This window comes from Baudoinia panamericana (genome assembly GCF_000338955.1).
Source record: "Baudoinia panamericana UAMH 10762 unplaced genomic scaffold BAUCOscaffold_14, whole genome shotgun sequence".
NCBI classification, from domain to species: Eukaryota; Fungi; Ascomycota; class Dothideomycetes; order Mycosphaerellales; family Teratosphaeriaceae; genus Baudoinia; species Baudoinia panamericana.
In genome coordinates this window covers 316,619-335,149 of record NW_006911270.1, presented here as the reverse complement: position 1 = coordinate 335,149, position 18,531 = coordinate 316,619, and the positions used below count along the sequence as shown (strand labels likewise).

The 18,531-nt window shown below is 55.4% G+C and overlaps 8 protein-coding genes across 8 annotated transcripts; 4 read left to right on the top strand and 4 right to left on the bottom strand.

Moving 5' to 3' along the window:
- Nucleotides 1-375: 375 nt before the first annotated feature.
- Nucleotides 376-3,531, top strand: BAUCODRAFT_152059 (uncharacterized protein; the record flags this gene model as incomplete). The annotated part of the gene is made up of 2 exons (XM_007682971.1): nucleotides 376-2,972; nucleotides 3,030-3,531. 2 exons carry the CDS (start codon nucleotides 376-378, stop codon nucleotides 3,529-3,531), a joined length of 3,099 nt encoding a protein of 1,032 aa, XP_007681161.1.
- A 513-nt stretch (nucleotides 3,532-4,044) lies between these two features.
- Nucleotides 4,045-4,197, bottom strand: BAUCODRAFT_60358 (uncharacterized protein; the record flags this gene model as incomplete). Its single annotated transcript, XM_007682804.2, has 1 exon — nucleotides 4,045-4,197. A coding segment is annotated over one exon (153 nt), but the record flags the coding sequence as incomplete, so codon positions are not given.
- A 493-nt stretch (nucleotides 4,198-4,690) lies between these two features.
- Nucleotides 4,691-7,142, top strand: BAUCODRAFT_27935 (uncharacterized protein; the record flags this gene model as incomplete). The annotated part of the gene is made up of 3 exons (XM_007682654.1): nucleotides 4,691-4,705; nucleotides 4,767-4,784; nucleotides 4,806-7,142. 3 exons carry the CDS (start codon nucleotides 4,691-4,693, stop codon nucleotides 7,140-7,142), a joined length of 2,370 nt encoding a protein of 789 aa, XP_007680844.1.
- A 596-nt stretch (nucleotides 7,143-7,738) lies between these two features.
- On the bottom strand, nucleotides 7,739-8,622 carry BAUCODRAFT_116542 (uncharacterized protein; the record flags this gene model as incomplete). The annotated part of the gene is made up of 1 exon (XM_007682970.1): nucleotides 7,739-8,622. Exon 1 carries the CDS (start codon nucleotides 8,522-8,524, stop codon nucleotides 7,739-7,741), a length of 786 nt encoding a protein of 261 aa, XP_007681160.1. The 5' UTR covers nucleotides 8,525-8,622.
- Nucleotides 8,623-8,774: 152 nt separating this feature from the next.
- Nucleotides 8,775-9,509, top strand: BAUCODRAFT_79319 (uncharacterized protein; the record flags this gene model as incomplete). Its single annotated transcript, XM_007682851.1, has 2 exons — nucleotides 8,775-8,993; nucleotides 9,090-9,509. The coding sequence occupies 2 exons, from the start codon at nucleotides 8,775-8,777 to the stop codon at nucleotides 9,507-9,509; spliced, it is 639 nt and encodes a 212-aa protein (XP_007681041.1).
- A 444-nt stretch (nucleotides 9,510-9,953) lies between these two features.
- Nucleotides 9,954-12,405, top strand: BAUCODRAFT_78806 (uncharacterized protein; the record flags this gene model as incomplete). Its single annotated transcript, XM_007682813.1, has 2 exons — nucleotides 9,954-10,671; nucleotides 10,838-12,405. 2 exons carry the CDS (start codon nucleotides 9,954-9,956, stop codon nucleotides 12,403-12,405), a joined length of 2,286 nt encoding a protein of 761 aa, XP_007681003.1.
- Nucleotides 12,406-12,551: 146 nt separating this feature from the next.
- Nucleotides 12,552-15,915, bottom strand: BAUCODRAFT_300390 (uncharacterized protein). The gene is made up of 2 exons (XM_007682969.1): nucleotides 14,438-15,915; nucleotides 12,552-14,388 (listed from the first exon to the last, which is right to left on the bottom strand). Exons 1-2 carry the CDS (start codon nucleotides 15,676-15,678, stop codon nucleotides 12,699-12,701), a joined length of 2,931 nt encoding a protein of 976 aa, XP_007681159.1. The 5' UTR covers nucleotides 15,679-15,915; the 3' UTR covers nucleotides 12,552-12,698.
- Nucleotides 15,916-16,884: 969 nt separating this feature from the next.
- BAUCODRAFT_116529 (uncharacterized protein) lies at nucleotides 16,885-18,416 on the bottom strand (the record flags this gene model as incomplete). Its single annotated transcript, XM_007682968.1, has 2 exons — nucleotides 18,229-18,416; nucleotides 16,885-18,178 (listed from the first exon to the last, which is right to left on the bottom strand). The coding sequence occupies exons 1-2, from the start codon at nucleotides 18,261-18,263 to the stop codon at nucleotides 16,885-16,887; spliced, it is 1,329 nt and encodes a 442-aa protein (XP_007681158.1). The 5' UTR covers nucleotides 18,264-18,416.
- Between the last annotated feature and the right edge of the window lie 115 nt (nucleotides 18,417-18,531).

The following is an 18,531-nucleotide window of genomic DNA, read 5'->3' as shown; positions in this document are numbered from 1 at the left end:
TTGACGTGGAACGGAAGCACAAGACTTTGGACCCCTTAATCCAAGCTCACACTATCATCCGTGCGTAAGGCAGCAATTGATGCTGCCTGACAGTCACTCAATATGAAACAGCGAGAAGTACATCTGAGGACATCATGAAACCAATTGTAACGGTAAGCTGCACCCAGTGTAGCTACCACCCTGACCGAGTCTGCAATCTTCAGCACAGCGACAGCGGGACTGGTTGCTTCGCCGGCGCCATCTGCTCACTCCAGACGGCGAAGAAGGGTGATTTCTCCAAAAGCGGCCACAATCAGACCCTGTCAGATGTTGCCGCATGACCAAGTCCAACTAAGCTAGAACTCCCAGGTGCGTGGTGGTGTGAGGAAGGCAGCCATGGAGCAACAGCTCGTCCGGTTGCTCACGGAAACTCAATCCTCGCAAGAGGCGCCAAGGACGAACGCAGAGTGGCAGCTCAAGCAGCTCTATAGCAATCCAGAACTGCCACTGGCCCTCACCTCGATCGCTGGTCATGGCGATGTACCTGTGAACATACGTCAATCAGCCCTGCTCACGCTCAAACTGTTCGTGCAGGCTTGCTGGTCACCGCAGTTCGACGAATTCAATGGCCAGTTCTTCGCGGACGATAGCCGAAAGGTGCAGATACGGCAGAGATTGCTGCATCTAGCACTGAGTGAAGGGGACGAAAGAAAAGTCAAAAGTGCGGCAAGCCTTGTCGTAAGCAAGATCGCAACTGCGGACTTTCCGGACGAGTGGCCTGACCTGTTATCGACCGTACTCAATGTGGTCGCTTCTGGAACCGATCTGCAATTGCACGGTGCCCTGAAGGTACTGCTGGAGCTTGTAGACGATTGCTTCAGTGAAGATCTGTTCTTCAAAGTTGCAGGAGACGTGGTACGAGTTGTGCACGGCGTGGCGGTCAACGAACGCCGGTCACCTACCATGCGCGCACTGGCTGTGTCTGTTTTTCGATCATGCTTCGACACCCTTGAAATGGTGATGGAGGATCATAAGGCAGAGGTCAAAGGTTTCGCCGAACGGGCGATGGGTGGCTGGATGCCATTCTTCATCAGTACCCTAAAGGTCTCACTCCCACCGGCACCTTCAGACGAGGAAGAGGACCAAGTTACAGGTGCACCAGAGCTCTACCGCGGTTCGGTGGCGTTGAAAATGCAGGTGGTGAAAGTGCTCATGCGAATACGGTCGCTCTTTCCTGCAGCGCTATCGCCTCACAGTCAAGCGCTCTTTTCTGCGACCTGGTCTGAGCTGTCAACGTTGCAGTCACAGTATCAGCAGATGTACATTGATGATGACAGACAAGGTCGATTGGAAGACGCCGATGGTTTACCGTACACGCTGGACTTTCTGGTGCTTGAGGAGCTCGACTTCATGCAGGCATGCCTACGTGCGCCGCCAGTCCGAAAGGAGCTTGAACAGCAGCTACAGGACCGAAGCTCTGTGGCGGGCAGTTGGATGACCGAGGTGCTGAAGATCGCAGTTGCATATGCTCAGATAACCACGGAAGAAGAAGGACTGTGGGACATTGATGTCAATGTCTTCCTCTCCGAGGAAGCCAACGTGACCGCTAATTATACGCCCCGAACGGCTTGCGGTGACTTGGTGATCAAGCTTGGCGAGTGGCTTAATGCTGCAACTGTCGAAGGCCTACTTGCTTACACGCGTGCACTGTACACTGAGCACGCAAACTGGAAGTTGAAGGAGGCGGCGTTGTACCTTCTAAACCAGCTGCTTGGTGACTTTCAAGACGTGGAGAAGAAGATAGGCGCCGAGGCTGCAAAAGGCTATGTCGACTTCATTCAGCATGCTGTCCAGGAAGAAGCTGTCTTCCTCCGCGCAAGAGGCTACCTCGTGGCTGGCAGTCTTACACGCACATCTGGCGATGCGTTACAACCTGTTGCGGCGAGCTTCATGGAAGCCTCATTGCAAGCGATCAATGGCGACCCGTCGGAGATTGTCAAGGTCTCCTGCATACGAGCGCTGCAATACTATCTGGCTTCACTACCCACCACGATCACCCTGCCGAAGCAAGCTGCTATCATTGCAGCTCTGACCAACTTTTTAAACACACAAGATCTGAGCGACCTTGCAGATAGCGACGATTTACTGATCGCGATTATCGAGACACTGCGTGATGCGATACTGCAGGACACAAGCACATGTCTCTCCAATGGTGGCATTGATCTTCTGTTTACGGTCGCCAGCCGAGGCGCAAGTAATTTCCAGATAGCCTTGCTCGTAACGGAGACGTTCGAGGAAGTAGCGAGCACTGTCTCAGCCGCTGGAAGTCAAGAATTTGCTCTGTTGTCAGCGAAGGTCTTGCCCTCGCTGATGGGCGCCTTCGATGTAGCGACTCTGACGGAAGAGAATGGGCTCGCGAATTTGGCCGCAGAATTGCTCTCCGTGCTTGCGGCCAACGGCTCATCGCCTCTACCGCGAGGGATGGTGGCGTCAGTCATGCCAAGGCTGAACCGGCTACTGCTAGGTTCACAGGATGAGGAGCTGCTCAAGTCTGCAACCGCTGCGATCAAGCATATGCTGCACCACGACCCCGAGCAAGTCTTCAACTTCCAGGATGGAGCCGGAAAGCATGGCCTGGAGGTTGTACTCGTCATCATTGATCGTCTGCTGAACCCAGCTGTGGATGACAATGGCGCTGCAGAAGTTGGTGGTCTGGCTGCGGAGGTGGTGGAGAAGGCTGGTTCGGACAGACTAGGTCCGTATCTGATGCAGCTGCTACGGGCAGTCGCGGCAAGGCTGGCTACTGCCGAGCAGGCGGCTTTCATACAAAGTCTGATTCTTGTCTTTGCACGCTTGTCACTTACCGCGGCTCAGGATGTCGTTAGCTTCCTGGCAGACGTGCGTATTGGGGCCGACAGCGGGCTGCAGGTCGTCATGAGCAAGTGGTTAGAAAACTCCATCACATTTGCTGGATACGACGACATACGGCAGAAGTAAGCATGGTTTTCCAAGACAAGTACTGTGCATATTTTACTGACGAGTGAGTGCAGCGTGGCCGCCCTCACAAAGCTCTACAGCCTCCACGACCCCCGCATCGAACAGATCCGCGTCAAGGGTGACTTGATCGTGTCGAAGACAGACAGCAACCGCATCATGACCCGCTCCCGCGCCCGTCAGCAGCCCGAGCAATACACCATGATCTCTGCGCAACTTAAGATCGTCAAAGTTTTAATTGAGGAGCTGCTCTCCGCCTCCGGCTCCAGTCGTGCGTTGGACACCGCAGATGCTGCTGAGTTCGAGGAAGACGGAGACGACGAAGGCGAGTGGGAGGACGATCCGAATGACTTCGTCGATCTCGGTTCCGGTATGACGAAGGCGCAATTGATGGCGTTGGGTGACAACGACGAAGGTCCGTCGAGAGGAAGAGATGACGAGACGCAAGCGTTGCTGCTGCATTTCTTCAAGGAGCAAGCGTCCAGGCCGGAGTTCGGACAGGTGTTTCAGGCGCTGACAGAGGAAGAGATGGAAAAGTTGAGGAGTCTGAGCGCTTGAGCGCACGATATGCCGTAATGACCTGATGAGTACGTAGATGCGCGCTGCACAGCGCTGGATGGGTGACTGCATAGCGAGCGAAGACCCTGCTTAGAGCCGTCTTTCTACGTGGGAAGGTCCGACTGATAACCTTCCACCTTAACCACTGCAACCGCTACAACCACTGCTCGCTGCTTTCGCTGACCATATTCCTACACTGAAGCAGGACTCAATGCCGGCCAGTCCTCGACCGTGGTGCTTGGCGGGTCAACGCGTTGACGGACTCAGTAGTTGTCACCATGGCATCGCTGATAATGATTGATCCACTGGATCCTTCGAAAAGGTGCTAGTTTGCGAGCGCCTACCCAAACATTCGGTTCCTGGCGATGCACTCTTTCCACGCTCTACAGGGTTCGAGCGGCGCTGCGAACGCGCAGTCTTGGGCTGGTACAATTTCCGGTCCAGGCTTGCTCAATCATGACAGATTAGCGATCCTCGTGATTCACCTCGTAGTCCGGTTGATAAAGACCTCGATCAGATGTACCTGAACATGTTCGACTTGACGCTGCGTTTCATCGCAACTGGCTGGCCGTTTTCGTACTCAACGCCTGCTTCGCCACCGTCTCCGGCAATACCAGCAAGCTTCTGGCGGAGTTCTTCGTCCAGCTCCGCCTGGGTCTTCTTTTTCGTAGCCTGCTGTTTGACAGACGAAGCTTCTGCCTTCTGGTCGATCTGCTGCTTGTCCGTTGGAGCACGGGATTGTGTGCTTGCTGTTGATGAAGCACGGTAAGCCTGGCGGCTGAGCAGACCACGCGCAGCTGATCGCGACGCTGCAAGCATTGTGAATACCTATGGCTGAACCGATCACGCGTCCAAGTCACGTATTTGGAAGGGAAGGATAAGTCATTACACTGAATGGTGATCTTCAATGAGAAATGGATGTAAGTCTGACGCCATATATTGCATGACTCGGAACGCTGATCCTAACTCGAACCATGACTCAGCCGGACATCTTCCGTCGCTCGCTCGCTCTCGACTTCTACATCGCATTCACTGCCGGCGAGAGAAAGCGGGCTAGGTTGCGCTAGACGGAGTCGACAGGACAACTCTTTACTCACAGACCGATGCCTGACGACGTTCGCATCACACTCGTCCGTTACAAATTCTGCTGGGGTTAGCCATGCCCGTGGTAAAGGTTTGCTTGACGCCAACTGTTATTTGTTGCTCGCTATAACGCTGACAACTTCGCGATACAGGGCGGAGTGTGGACGAACGTAAATTCTCTACCTACATAGCTCTCCAAAACCCTCGCACTGTGCGCTGACTCTGTGGCCCAGATCGAGGACGAAATCCTAAAGGCCGCCGTCTCCAAGTATGGCCTCAATCAATGGGCGCGAGTGTCTTCACTGCTCGCCCGCAAGACCCCGAAGCAGTGCAAGGCTCGATGGTCAGAATGGCTGGATCCGGGAATTCGAAAGATCGAATGGAGCCGCGAAGAGGACGAAAAGCTGCTGCACTTGGCCAAGCTAATGCCGACGCAGTGGCGGACCATTGCGCCGATTGTAGGGAGGACAGCGACGCAATGTCTGGAAAGGTATCAGAAGCTGCTCGATGAGGCCGAGGCAAGGGAGACTGCAGCGGAGCTCGCGCTGGGAGGGCCAGAAGGTGGAGAAACGGCCGCGCCGAGTGCGGATGATGTGAGGAGACTACGCCCTGGAGAGCTGGATCCGGATCCCGAAAGCAAACCAGCACGACCTGACACAATAGATATGGACGAGGATGAGAAAGAGATGCTGTCCGAGGCCCGTGCGCGTCTGGCGAACACGCAGGGTAAGAAAGCGAAGCGGAAAGCGCGTGAAAGACAGCTGGAGGAGTCGCGAAGGATGGCCGTGCTGCAGAAGCGGAGAGAGTTGAAGAGTGCAGGTATTAACGTCAAGGTGGTGACGCGGAAGAAGGGCCAGATGGATTACAACGCGGACATACCCTTCGAGAAGGCGCCGGCACCTGGATTTTACGACACGCAGGAGGAGATCGATCAGAACGAGAAGCAGCGTGAGATGTTCGATCCGCGGAGGCAGCAGCTAGCGAACAAACGAAAGGGTGAGCCGGGCGATGGTGTTGAAGGCCAGGAACCAAAACGCAGAAAGAACGAGAAAGATGGCGGTGCATCTGCTTTTGCTGCGGCTGCGAAGGCTGATCAACTCCAACGAATACGGGAAGCGGAGCAGAGTAGCAAACGAAGGGGTCTCACCCTGCCGGCTCCACAAGTCAGCGAGGCGGAGTTGGAAGATATTGTGAAGATGGGCCTGTCCGGCGATCGTGCTCTCATGTCGGGAGAAGACGGTGACACAAGAGGCCTCATGGCCAACTATTCCAACACCATCGGTGCCACCCCTATTCGTACGCCACGCGCTCCGCAGGGCGAAGACCGTATTTCTAACGAACTCCGCAACGCAAGGGCCCGTACAGAGACGCAATCAGCGCTACTCGGTGGCGACAATACGATTTTAGCTGAAGATGACGCAACAACAGGCTACCAAGGTGCTGCCCCGTCCCAGAAGACTCTAGCTACGCCTAACCCACTTGCAACGCCGATGCGCAACGGTTTCAATGGAACCACGCCGCGTGGTGGAGCTGCTGCGACGCCATTGCGGACACCACGCGACAACTTCCGGCTCAATGATGACGAAGGCGGCATGCAGCTTGTTAGCCAAACACCACGCGACGTCCGTCTTGCTCGTAATAACCTAAAGTCGAAGCTTGCAAGTCTGCCTAGGCCTAAAGAAACGGAGTGGGAGCTTGAGTTGCCCGAGGAGCGCGACGAAGGGGCTATCTCCTCGTTGAAGCCAAGCGAGGAAGACGCTGCGACTCGCGACAAGCGAGATGCGGAAACTGCGCATGCGCAGGCGCTGGGGGAGCTTAGACGCCAAACGCAGGTCGTGCAGAGAGGCTTGCCGAGGCCGAAGGTTGTCGACTTTACAGCGCTGCTTGATCGTGCTCGTAGCATTGAGGATCCTATCGAAAGACTCATCGCCGAGGAGATGGCCAGCTTAATGGCACACGATGCGTTGCATTTCGGTGGCGCGCATGTGAGTGGCAAACCGCGGCCGGTGGAGATGCTGGACGAAGTAGCCTTGCAAAAGGCGAATATGGAAGTGATTCTCGAAATGGGTCACGACGCCAATCGAGCTTTGTTCGGCGGAGCTTTCCAGCAAGAGTGGGAAGCCACGCACGCTGCCAGCTTGTTGCCTGGACTCGCCGGTTACGCCGAAGACGAGGCTGACGAGACGCAACTTCTCAGCGAGAGTTTCGATCAGGTTCTCGATGGCCTCACCGTTTCTGCGGAGCGAGGCGCGGCGCTTGAGAAGAAGCTTGCCAAGATTCAGGGCGGGTATGTGATGAGGCAGAAAGTGCTTGTTAAGAAGATTGAGGCTGCGGCTGCAACCTTGGAGGATGTGAGGAGGGAGGGCGATACAGCAAGGTACGCGCTTGTGGCTGAGGAGGCCGGCGTCAAGGAGAGGCTTGAAGGTTTGAGGGAAGAGGTTGCGTTCGTGAGGCGGAAGGAGAGAGAGGCGCAGGAGCTGTATAGGGAACGGAGAGAGGAGCTTGAAAGGTTGGGCGCCGAAGCTTGAATGCTTGTAGCTTGGTGCTTGTAGCTTGTCGTTGTTTCAACGTCGATCATGCGCCTCTGCGCGCTTTGAATGATCGCCACTCCTATCCACCTGCTCGGACTTTGTGGGTTCGTCCTCGTAAATACACTCACGCCGCAGAAACGGCGGTGTCGCCTTACATTGAAGGTGGTGGTCTACGTTGCTCAACCGAAATGTGCACCCTCTAATTTTGGGCGTCGCCACTTGCGCCACGCGCACCGTCTTCACATTCATGTTGTCAGCAAAACAGGTTGATAACCGGGCTTCTCACAGGGGTCCAGGTGATGGGCCTGCGTTCGCCTGCAGCAAGACCGAGAGACTCGGCGTGCGTGCTGTTCAGTGGTCATGTACCGTATCGCCAGCGTCCGGTCACGGAACACTCGAAACCAGCCAAACGCCGATGGCGTGGCCATGTGTTGTCGATACATCGGTGAGCGCTATACCCGAAGGCTTCATCCGGGTGGAAGACATGCGGACCGCGGGTGTCGCGAGGATAGTCTTCAAGCTTGTATAAGCGGGTGGCGAATCCGATATAGAAGCTGTTTGTAGTACGTCTCGGTTGACTCGTTTGCTTCCTCTCACTTTAGTACTACGATGAGCAGGACCAAGATGAATATCAGTATCCCGATAGTGACCCAGCTCCAGTTTTGCCGGCCCTTGCGCGCTACGTTCTCCAGCCTCCGGCGTGCTCTGTCGAGTGTGCTCTGATGCCTGTCGACGCCGCTCTCCACATCGTCAAGCATGACATTATGCTCGTCAAGTTCGTCGCCAATCTGGATACCAAGCATACGTTGTCGGCTAACGCTTTGACCGAGCGTCTGCAGCTGCTGATCCTGATCCTGAATGACTTGCTTATGATAAGCGTGAATCTGCTCATTGTCCATCTGTGACTGATTGGAATCTTGCGGTTCGTCTCTGTATCGCTCGCCCTCAGCGAGCAGGGCCGTTCTGTTGGCTTGATGTTCGGGGTCATCTTCGTCAGGGTTGTCCCGGAAACGGACACTCTTGCTACGCCGTGGCTGTGGAGCTGCTATAGCGGCGTCAAAGTCTTGCTTAAGGTTGGCGTCGTTTGGCCGTTTCAGCTCGGATGAAGTAGGCGCTGTGCCGTGGAAATGCGCATAAAGCTCGTTATACTGTTTCCTGAGCCGTGACAGGTCCGAGTCATTCTCTTCTGGCGTTTCATGATCGCGAGCATGTGCTTCTAACTGCTCAAGACCGTCATGCAGATCCTCTAGTGAGCGGGTAATCTGCGCGTCTTGCTTGCCGGCATCGATGTTGAGGGAGACGGCACGCTGGCGCTCGAGTAGGGACAGCTTGAGGTGGTCCGCGAGGAGGAGTAGCTGGCGCGGAGAGGTATGCGACATCGTGCGAAACCTGGAGATCACTATGTGCAACGGATGGTCGTTATGCTTGGTGGTGAGCAAGGGACATAAGACATAAGCGGCATCGAAACCTATGCGATCCTGTACATGTAGTGATGCCTGCAAGCGATTAAGTTGCGGAGGCGCGCAGCATCCGCGAGCCGAGCACGTGGCAGAGTAAGGAACACATTCGTACACGGACAGCAACCACTCTCCTTCACGCATTGCCACCTACCCGCAAGCTCACTCAAGTATGACTGACCTCGACGACGATGAATACGAGATTCCTCTGCGCGACCAGCGCTACTTCGGCTCTGGTGTAAAGCGCAAGCGCATTCAGTTCGTACCCTCTACACCCGGGACTAGCATACGAAGCTTACCATCACCATCGGTAGCATCCGCGGCGGATAGATACCTTGCCATTGTGCTGAAAAGGCCACAAGTAGCAACGACTGCGCATGAGGAGAACCTAGTGTCACTCGAGGGACAGCAGTCTCCGGAGGCTACCGGGGGATCGCTAGAGAATGTCGATGGTGGCTCAGCAAAAGCCGTAGCACGAGACGCAGAGTGCGACATTTGCCACCTTCCAGTAGCCGTATCCGATGCCACCCGTCACAAGACTAGCATAGCGCATCAGGTCTGCCTCCAGCACTCGCACCCGCCATCAGACGTTGACCGTACACGCAAAGGCCTCGCCGTGCTCGAGAGGCAGGGATGGGATCCTGACAGTAGGCTTGGACTGGGTGCAGCAGGTGATGGACGCTTGCACCCAGTCAAAGCCGTCGAGAACGCAGATAGGCTAGGCTTGGGTGCAAATCGTGAGAAGGTTAAGAAGTCGGAAAGGCCTGCGAAATTAGACGCTGGCAAGGTGAAATTACTGGAGAAGGCGAAGCAGAAGGAAGCTGAAGCATTGAGGAATGCTTTCTATCGGAGTGAGGAGGTGGAGAGGTACCTGGGCCAGCAAGACCGAGGGGCCGAACTGCCGTGAAGGCTGAGGCATAATGACCATGGTGGACTGGCAACATGGGATGCCAGCCGACCTGGACGTTGAATCCAAGCCTGTTTGCCCTTCGGTGAGCTGGCAGAGGAATGAATAAATGGTATGTGTGTGTGCAAGATTTGCAATACCCACAGCAATCATTAGATGTTAGATGGTAGCTTGGGAAAGTCTACGATCTGCGGTAGATAGTAAGGCGACGGTGTTTCGAGGCGTAGGCGAAGCTCGTCTTTACGTGTTGCCCATCTATACTCTGCAATGCACAATGACTATCCCGGAATTCTTGTATGTAATGTGCCAAAGAGATGGAATAACTGCGAAAGTTGCGACATTGACCATGACTAATCAGCCACTTCATTGTTCTCGACTTTCCACTGAATTATCTTCCAAGATCTGCACCGAAGATACTACATCCAGAGCGTAGAGGATGCTACAATGACCCTCTCGCAAGGTGGTCAGTTATTGCCCTCCGAGGAGGCGGCCACACCGCTTTACGTTGGACACCACGACACCCAGCGAGACGAAACGTCGCCCAGCGTCTTGCTAGCCCAGGCACAGGAGGCCGGCTACGATCTGGTGACATTACCAGTCACCAATGGAGGCTTCCAGTCGCATGTTCTCTCGGTCATAGAGCAATATGTCACCTCATTAACGCGGGCTCCCGAGGCGAAAGGTGTCCCACTGCCGCTTTTGGCGCCACTGGCGCCTGATCATACTAATCTGAGTCCGGGAGAGGGCACATCTTCCCTTGTCGCTTTCGCAAGCCCGTGGATCGATGTGGGCTCCCCGGATCCATTGATTGCTCATATTAGTCGGCAAGTGCTCAATCTTGAAGTTGCGTATGCAGCCTTCTGTGGCATTAGCAATATTGCTATTCGCGGACCATTGAATCATGCAAGCATATCCCAGTATGGACGCGCAGTACTCGAGTTGCTTGGAGTCAGCCCGTACCTGCAGATCCATTTGTTGCTGCCTGTGAGCGGTGAGCTCGAGCAAGATATCAGTGATGAACACACCCATCTGGCGGAACTGGTCAGGCCGCAGTATGTGAAAGGAACCGAGATGGATGAGGATGACCCAAATGAGTACAATAGCTGGGACGTGTGGAATACGATCCGCTCGATGTGTAATTACAACTCAAAGCTCTCAATCGGTACGCGACAAGCCCCTAGTCACATCATCTCCTCTCTATTCTCCTCCTTTGCCTCACTCATAATATTCCTGACCCGCCGGCTCCGAGAACGGTTGATCTGCATGGCAAGGTATGACGACTAAGCTCGACGATGCCTCTATGATACACAGCTAACACCTCCGTTCAGCGCTTGAGTTGCCACGCCAGCTGCCACCACTGTCGTTGCAGTCACGCTGGTTTTCGGAGCCTGTTCGAATGCTCTCCTTGCCACGGACCAGCTTCATCCGTAATGGCAAAGGCTATCCCGTTTTGTCAAATGCCCTCCAACAGTATCTAAGCCGCTTTCTCCGTCTACGCTTCGCGCCATTGTTGCTGCTAAGCAATGTGGCACACTTATCTACAGCTGGAGACGGTGCAGCAAGCCAGTCACGGATTATGAATCCAACACCCGCGGAGGCCGCCACGCAGCCTGCAGGTCAAGAGGATCGTACTCTCCATCTGCAATATATGCGTCACTTGCAGCAGACCCAGCCCTTACGATCACCAATCGAACGTTTTGGACAGGGCTACCAAGACTACATGCAGTCTCCACTACAGCCGCTGACGGATAATCTCGAGTCCATCACTTACGAGGTCTTCGAGAAAGACCCAATCAAGTATGAATGGTACGAGCGTGCCATTGCATTGGCGTTGAAAGATCTGGATGCACGCTTCGGCAACCAAAGGGCCGTTATTGTGGCCGTTGTGGGTGCCGGCAGAGGGCCGCTGGTGACACGAGTGCTGCAAGCAAGCCAGAAGACAGGCGTTGCTGTTGACTGCTGGGCAGTGGAGAAGAATCCAAACGCCTATGTTCTGCTCCAGAAACGCAACAGAAGTGACCCGCTTTGGAACAATCAAGTCAATCTCGCCAAGTCTGACATGCGAAGCTGGTCCGGCCCGCCTGGGCTGGCCGGTCGGACAAACACAGTAGACATCCTTGTTTCAGAGCTGCTCGGTTCCTTTGGAGATAATGAGCTCTCGCCAGAGTGCTTGGACGGCGTACAACACGTTCTTCACCCAGTCCATGGCATCAGTATCCCGCAAAGCTATAGCGCGCATTTAACTCCTATCGCCACTCCAAAACTGCATGCGGACTTGCTCAGTCGCAGTTCACTGGATGTCACCAGTGACAAGTGGGAGCTGCCATACGTCGTCATGCTGCACCAGTACGATTACCTCGCTGTCAGTCCCGAGACAGCTGAAGAGCAGCACGGCCCAGATGTGCAGGAAGCATGGTCCTTCGCACACCCTGCACCCGCCACTTTACTGGTACAAGCCCAGAAGCGTGCGGGCGGCATGATCGATGCGGGCGGCGGTGTTGGCGGTGATGGTACGAACGAGCACAATAGTCGGTCATGCCAACTCCGCTTTAAATGCGACAACCGCGGCTTCTGTCACGGTCTGGCCGGCTACTTCGAAACGGTGCTTTACCACAGCTCCTCCACGGGGCAGAAAGTCGAGCTGTCCACCAATCCGGTGACGATGGCGGAGAAGAGCAAAGACATGATCAGTTGGTTCCCGATCTTCTTCCCATTCAGGACGCCGCTGTATGTGCCTGATGGCGCGGAGCTGGAGGTGAGTATGTGGCGGCAGACGGACGATCGGAAGGTTTGGTATGAATGGATGGCTGAAGTGCATGAAGAAGCGAACGGTAAGAGAAGAGGACTGGGGATGTCGGAACTGCACACGAGCCGCAAGAATGGATGCTTGATGTGAAGAGTGATAAGAATGATAACGCAATGCACGCATTTGGGCGTTCAATAAGTCGCTTCTATGCGAAGATTACTGTATGTACAGTCGGATTTCAAATCATGCTACATTAACATTAGCCATATGCGCCAAATGGAAGGCCAAATGCCTTCGTGGTCGTGATCATGGTTGTCATATCCGCCCTCAATAACCCGACATGCGTACCCTCCAAGAAGTAAGCGCTGTCCGCCTTCTAGTCTTACCGTTGTAGTATACATTGCTCGTTCAAAATGACATAAATGCTCACTAGGCGTCAGCTCTTAATAATGAGGCGTGCCCGTACCGCCGAAGATCTGGTTAAGCCAGCCGGGGTGACCATTTCCATCCTCCCGCGACACCCAATCTGCGATGGTACTCCCGTCAGTGAAGACTGCGATGTCATCGGAACCAATACTAGTCTGCAGGTTGGTCATCCATGCTGCCTTCTGATATTCGCTCCACGGCCGGTGCGCCAGAGGTGGCGCTACGGCTTCCTGAAGTAGAGATGCCGGATGGAGATGCTGTTGGCTCTGGTAGTATGATTGCTGCGGTGTTGGATAGGCTGAACCGGGGTGCAGTGGTGTTGGTTGCTGATTGGCGCTGTTGGACACCGAGTAGCCTGAGTTGGGCGTGGGAATGTGATATGAGCTATTGTTCTGAGGTGTCCAGCCGCCGTAGGCTGCGGAGGGATGACGTTCATGAACCGGAGAGCCATGTGAGGACGTCGTTACTGTGTGTGATGCTGGAGAAGCCATGCTCGGCGGGCCACCTGCGTAGGCTGAACTTTCTTTTGCGAAGGTGGGTCGAAAGCTATTGAGAAGAGGTGGGTGATTTGATGCTTGCTGCTGCTGTTGTTGCTGTACATGTGCGACTAGCGCTTGCTGGTGAGGTGCGGTCGAATACTGCGACGGAAAAGACTCGTAGCTGCGGAATTGAGCACTACTCGGAGTGGACGCGCTTGTCTGCCCGTTTGCTTGAACACCGTTCGTTGCGTTGATGGCGGTCCACGGCCCACCTTCTGCGCTTGCCTGTTGCTCGCCCTCCTCGCTCTTCGTAGTCGTGCCAGCACTACTATTTTCGTAAAGAGCATCAGCATTTCTCGCACCCGGCATTAGTCCTGCGTCAGTCATCTCCACATCCTGATCCTCAAGCTTTCCGAACTCAACCAGCGTTCGCTCGAGTAATCTCCACTCATCGAGGCCTCCACCCACGCCACCTTCGCGTAGACTCAGACGGCGCGTCGAGCCCGCTTCGTTGCCAGACGAGCTCGGCTCAAGATTGTGAATGTTCTTCCGATAATCGCTTTTCATGCGCCTCAGATACTTGTGCATACGATTTATCGTCGCGAACCAACCGTCCGCCATCCGTAATCTCGGTCGCATCTGGCCAATTATCTCCAGCGCCCTCCGCGCCGCTTCAAAGCCTTTACCCCCGCCAGGCCGGGAGTCATCGCCATAGGACTGCATTAATCCATCTGGTCGCGGCTGTGTGCACAGATAGCCGTCGGGATCCATCCATGGAAAGTTGATGCAGTACGAGCCAACAAAGGCCACGGTATAGATTGCGAAGCCCACAATAGGCGTCTCAACAAGCGCGTTCCATTCTTGGCAGCTTCTCACGAGATCCATAATGCCGCGGGCCGCCTTGAACAGTTCACGCGCGCTTTCGTCCCAGAAACCGGGCGGTATATCATATCTCTCTGGAGGAAACGTTGGCTGGTCTAGCGGTCCCTCCGGCCTTGAGCACTGTATTGGTAAGAATGGTACGTATTGTCGGTGTAACATTACGAGGCATAGAAGGTAGACAGTGTGTATCAGCGTGTATGGCGTTGATGTCTTTAGCGAGATGTGCGCTTGAGTGTTTTGTGGCGTTAGGGTGTGTTGTCGTGGTAGGCTTGCTCTGAAGTCGAGGCAGAGCTGGCGCAACTTGTGCCATTCGCATTGTGGATCCCACGGCGGCAGTCGCTCGATCCTTAGCCATGAGTTAGCATGAGCGCTCCGGAATTAGCAAGACGACTAACCTTCTGCCTCCCGCGCAGGACCACCGCATGACTCTCCCGTAGACCTCAAGGATCCTAACGTAGCGGCTTACCAACCCTTCGTCGGCGCCAGCCTCCAAACGGTCTCTGTCGTCGCCATCGTGCAAGGCGCCGTTGCTGAGCTTGCCTGAAGTTGCTCGAGACTCCTCTTCACCAAGCATTAACGTCCGCACCTTCTCCGCGAACATGAACGACCGTTCGCTAGCAGGAAGCTGTATCCGCAGCTCCTGCGCATGCAGCATCTGCGGTCGGTATTTGCCACTACTGAGATAGCGGTCCATGATGAAACAGCTCCAAAAAGTACGCCGTCTGACCTCTTGTTGCACAAATGCATCCTGCCCGGTCTTCGGACTATCGGCAGAATCTCTGCGGCCAGCATCGAGTCCCATGCGCTCCGCTTCTGTGTTCAACGCGAGCGACTTCGACAGGGGCTCATCGTCCAGATCAAGTTCGTACTGCAAACCCATTGCCTGCGCTGCCCTAATCGCCATGCCGACCAGGATCCAAGCCTTTGCACCGCGACACATGCCCCACTCGTGCAGTCCGAGCATGAGCATGGCCTGCGTGCGCTCAAGGTCGTTCACTTGATTGTCGGTGAAGCTCGTCGCCAGACGCTCGTTCGCCGCTGCAGCGTAGTATTCCGAGGCAATCAGCGGGTTGCTGGGCCGTGTTGCGGTCGCCGGCGAGTGGTGGGCAACCAGCCTAAGGTGATACCGTGCTGTCAATGCTAAGAAAGCAAGCAGGAAGTCAGGTGAACCGGGCGGTCTCGCGGCAGCCGTCGCTTCTGACAACATCGCCGAGGTTGGTGGTGGCTGCATGCTTGCTTGCCGCAATGGCTTCAAAAAGGTCGGTGGGTGCAAGAACGGTAGGTCGGCTGCGTAGTGCACCTGAAAGATGTCGAACAGCTCCTGCCACACCTGCGGCGTGAGCACCCTAGGATCCAGCGCATCGAGCAGTGGCCGTGGCGACTCCCGCAAGCCAATTGACGGGTTCGCAGCGAGCGTGTGCGTAACCTTCCTTGGTCTCTGCCGTCTCTCTCCATCCGCAGCACCGTCCGGCTTGCCGGGTGGACTATCCCTCCGCCTACTGCCCGTAGGTACAGGCGGAGGATACGTGCACTCTCTGCCCGAGTTCTCGCAAGACCGACACGTCGTCCCGACGCCATTGTTCAGACACTTGACTTTGCTGCGCCGGCAGCGAATGCAGGCTATGCTGGAGCGCATTCGGCCGGACGACGTCTGCGCTTGCCTGGGCGGCGAGGGCCCGGCAGCGCTGAAGGTTGGCTGCTCAGCTGAAGCGATAGTGCCGGGTATTGGCTTAGCGATCTCGGGTACTGTTGCGGGTAGCGACTCGGCAAGCCGAACGGGTGATTGATCCAGGATGAAGGCCAGGAGAAGTCCGTATTACTGCGAAGGAACGCAATGTGAAGTGCTTCGCAATCTGGAATGAGACGACTATTGCTGCGCGAACAACCCCGGAGGAAGGGCACTGGCGCGGGAGACGGGCAGGCGCATCTATAAACCCATCGGGAACAGCGTGCCGTGCGTTGTTAAACCATGCGGTATATGCCGGACCAGTGTCCGATCCCGATGAGCACACGGTCCGAGTAACGGGTCTTGCTGCCGTCGATCATAGAGTGCGAAGCTACATTGACTCCAGTGATCAAGGCGCGCAGTTCCCGGAAGGACAAATTGGCGATGCCGGACCTCCTTCACCACACGAGCCGTCTGAACAGCTCGGAAGGGGTGGGTAAACGGAAGACGCGGGACTATTTGCAGCCCCAGACTTGGACCTCGTTCTGGGCCTCGGCAGGCACGCGGCACGCTTTAGTCCGCGATGGAGTCTTCTTCCGGCTCAAGAACGCTTGCAATGATTGGTGGGAAATACGGCTGTCAGATGGATTGCGTTATTTCGTTCAGAGCTAGGAGCCGCTGACGATGTCATGCATGTCATTGAAAGCTGGGCGGTGGTGGACTGCATGACATCCGACTCAGATCTTAGGCCGGCAGTCTGCAATGTTGACAGCATCTCTCGAAAGGTTCATATGCGGCGCAATTGTTCATCATCGATCAGGTGTTGTCTACATACACTACGACAACGATTTTGACGTCAAAGCCGGAACAATGGCGCTGGAACGCGGTATATACTTCGCAATCCCGTGTCTTCAACCATGCCAATTTTTGTACCGGGAGCATGCCATTCGGAATATAGTTGGCGCCTATTGCTGGGGCCAGTGGTATAGAGCACAGCCTGAACTGCGTATATACTCGTTCTGGTGCCACCAGGATCAGTCGAACCCGCACACGACATGGAGATGCGGCAAAGCGTCTGACAGAATAGTCGCCACCGACACCATGGTACGCGGTATGCGGGAGCGCTTCGAGGAATGCAATATGGCATCGGTACCGACTCCCTGCGTATGGCCGGGCTCATGTACTGCCCGGACCGCCAAGCAGAGCAAACCTTCGCACAATGCTTGGTCCGATCTCTTCGTACTCTGCCTTGGTATGGCAATAACTCCTAAACTCTGGCGTTTGACCGAGCAGAGAGCCACCGAACCACGGACCGTGTCTTTGCCGTCTATGCGTGATGACCTGGACGTCCAACCCACCCGACTTCGCGGCATTGCCCGCTCTGGCTTCTGATGCTTTTATGCGAGCGTCAACGAGATGTCGGATGTCGCGCTGTAGCCGTCTGCCAAAATCTTTGTATAGCGTTGAGCCTCCAGATAACACAATGTTCTTGTACAGCCCTCTTCGCACATCGATCGGTGAGGTCTGAATGACTGTGTCCACGATGGTGGGTAGCGGCGTAAGGAAATCCGAGCTGTATATCTCCGGGTTGAAGAAGATCTCGGGTGCTAGAAACCGCTCGTACCCGACATCCAACACCACGCTGCGTCCACCCGGTTGCTGCACCTCGTACTTCTTGAACCTGTCATCCGGCTCGCGGTCGAAGCGCGCAAACTCTTTCACGATGTCCGGGCATACGTAGCAAAACTCCTCCTTTATCCGCTCCGCCGTCTTCAGCGAGCTATCCGGCTCGCCTCGATCTCGTAGTAGTGATTGCACGAAATATGTGATGTCCCGACCTGCGATCGGTATGCTCTTGATGCTGCTCCCAATCACATAGCCCTCTGCGACTGGTATGACGTGCGTTACGCCCTCACCACTGTCTATCACCGTTCCCGTCAGACTCCTGTCTTGCACCTTTGATGATGTCCATGATGCTGCCAATGCTAATACCGCTTGCACCGCGATGTACAGTCCAGCGCAGTTGAAAGACTCGAACATGATTTCGGCGGTATTCTCTCGGTTCTCCGGCGGGTTTAGCGGTGGCTCGGTGAGTAAGAAGTAATGATCCTCCGGCTCTACGCGCAGGTACTTGAAGATGCTGTTCGACCAGAACCGCTCCATCTGATCCCAATTCTCAATCTGACCGTGCCGTATGGGATAGTGTAAGCCATAGCCAGGTCCTGCTGCCGCAGCGAGCGCCTCGTCGCCGATGAAGAAGTCCAAGTCCTCTGTGCCTCGCTTTGCTGAGAGATTGCCACCTCCACCACTGCCGGCGCCCGTTAAGAAATTGGGTTTGCTCGCTACAGCTGGTCGTCCGGAGCCTGTCCCGCCGGCCCCGCCCGCAGGGCCTTTGGTTGCTATTGCGGTTGGGAAGACGAAGGAGGGTGAGTCGTTACCGGCGAAACCGAGTTTGGTGTAGCCTGTACCGCTATAGTAACGTTAGTAGGGACTCGAGTCGGTGTCACTACGGACGCATACTTGTCCATGACAACAGCCGGCGTTTGCGGCGCCATCTTGCTGTGTCTTGCTCTAAAGCAGCTCCCTCAAACTCCGACCGTGGCAGATCCGCTATGAGCGACAGGTGCGATGAAGCATCAGTGAGATGAGTAAGCCAGAGGATGCAGGCAGCTGCGCGAAGGGGTCGCCGTGGTCGCCGAGCGGTGGTGGTACGTAAGGCCAGACAATTCGTGGCAGCGACAGGCAGCATTCAATGCCCCGCCAAATCTGCCAAGAGTTTGTGTCGTCGCTTCCCCTTCCTCCAAACACCGCCGACAACGACAA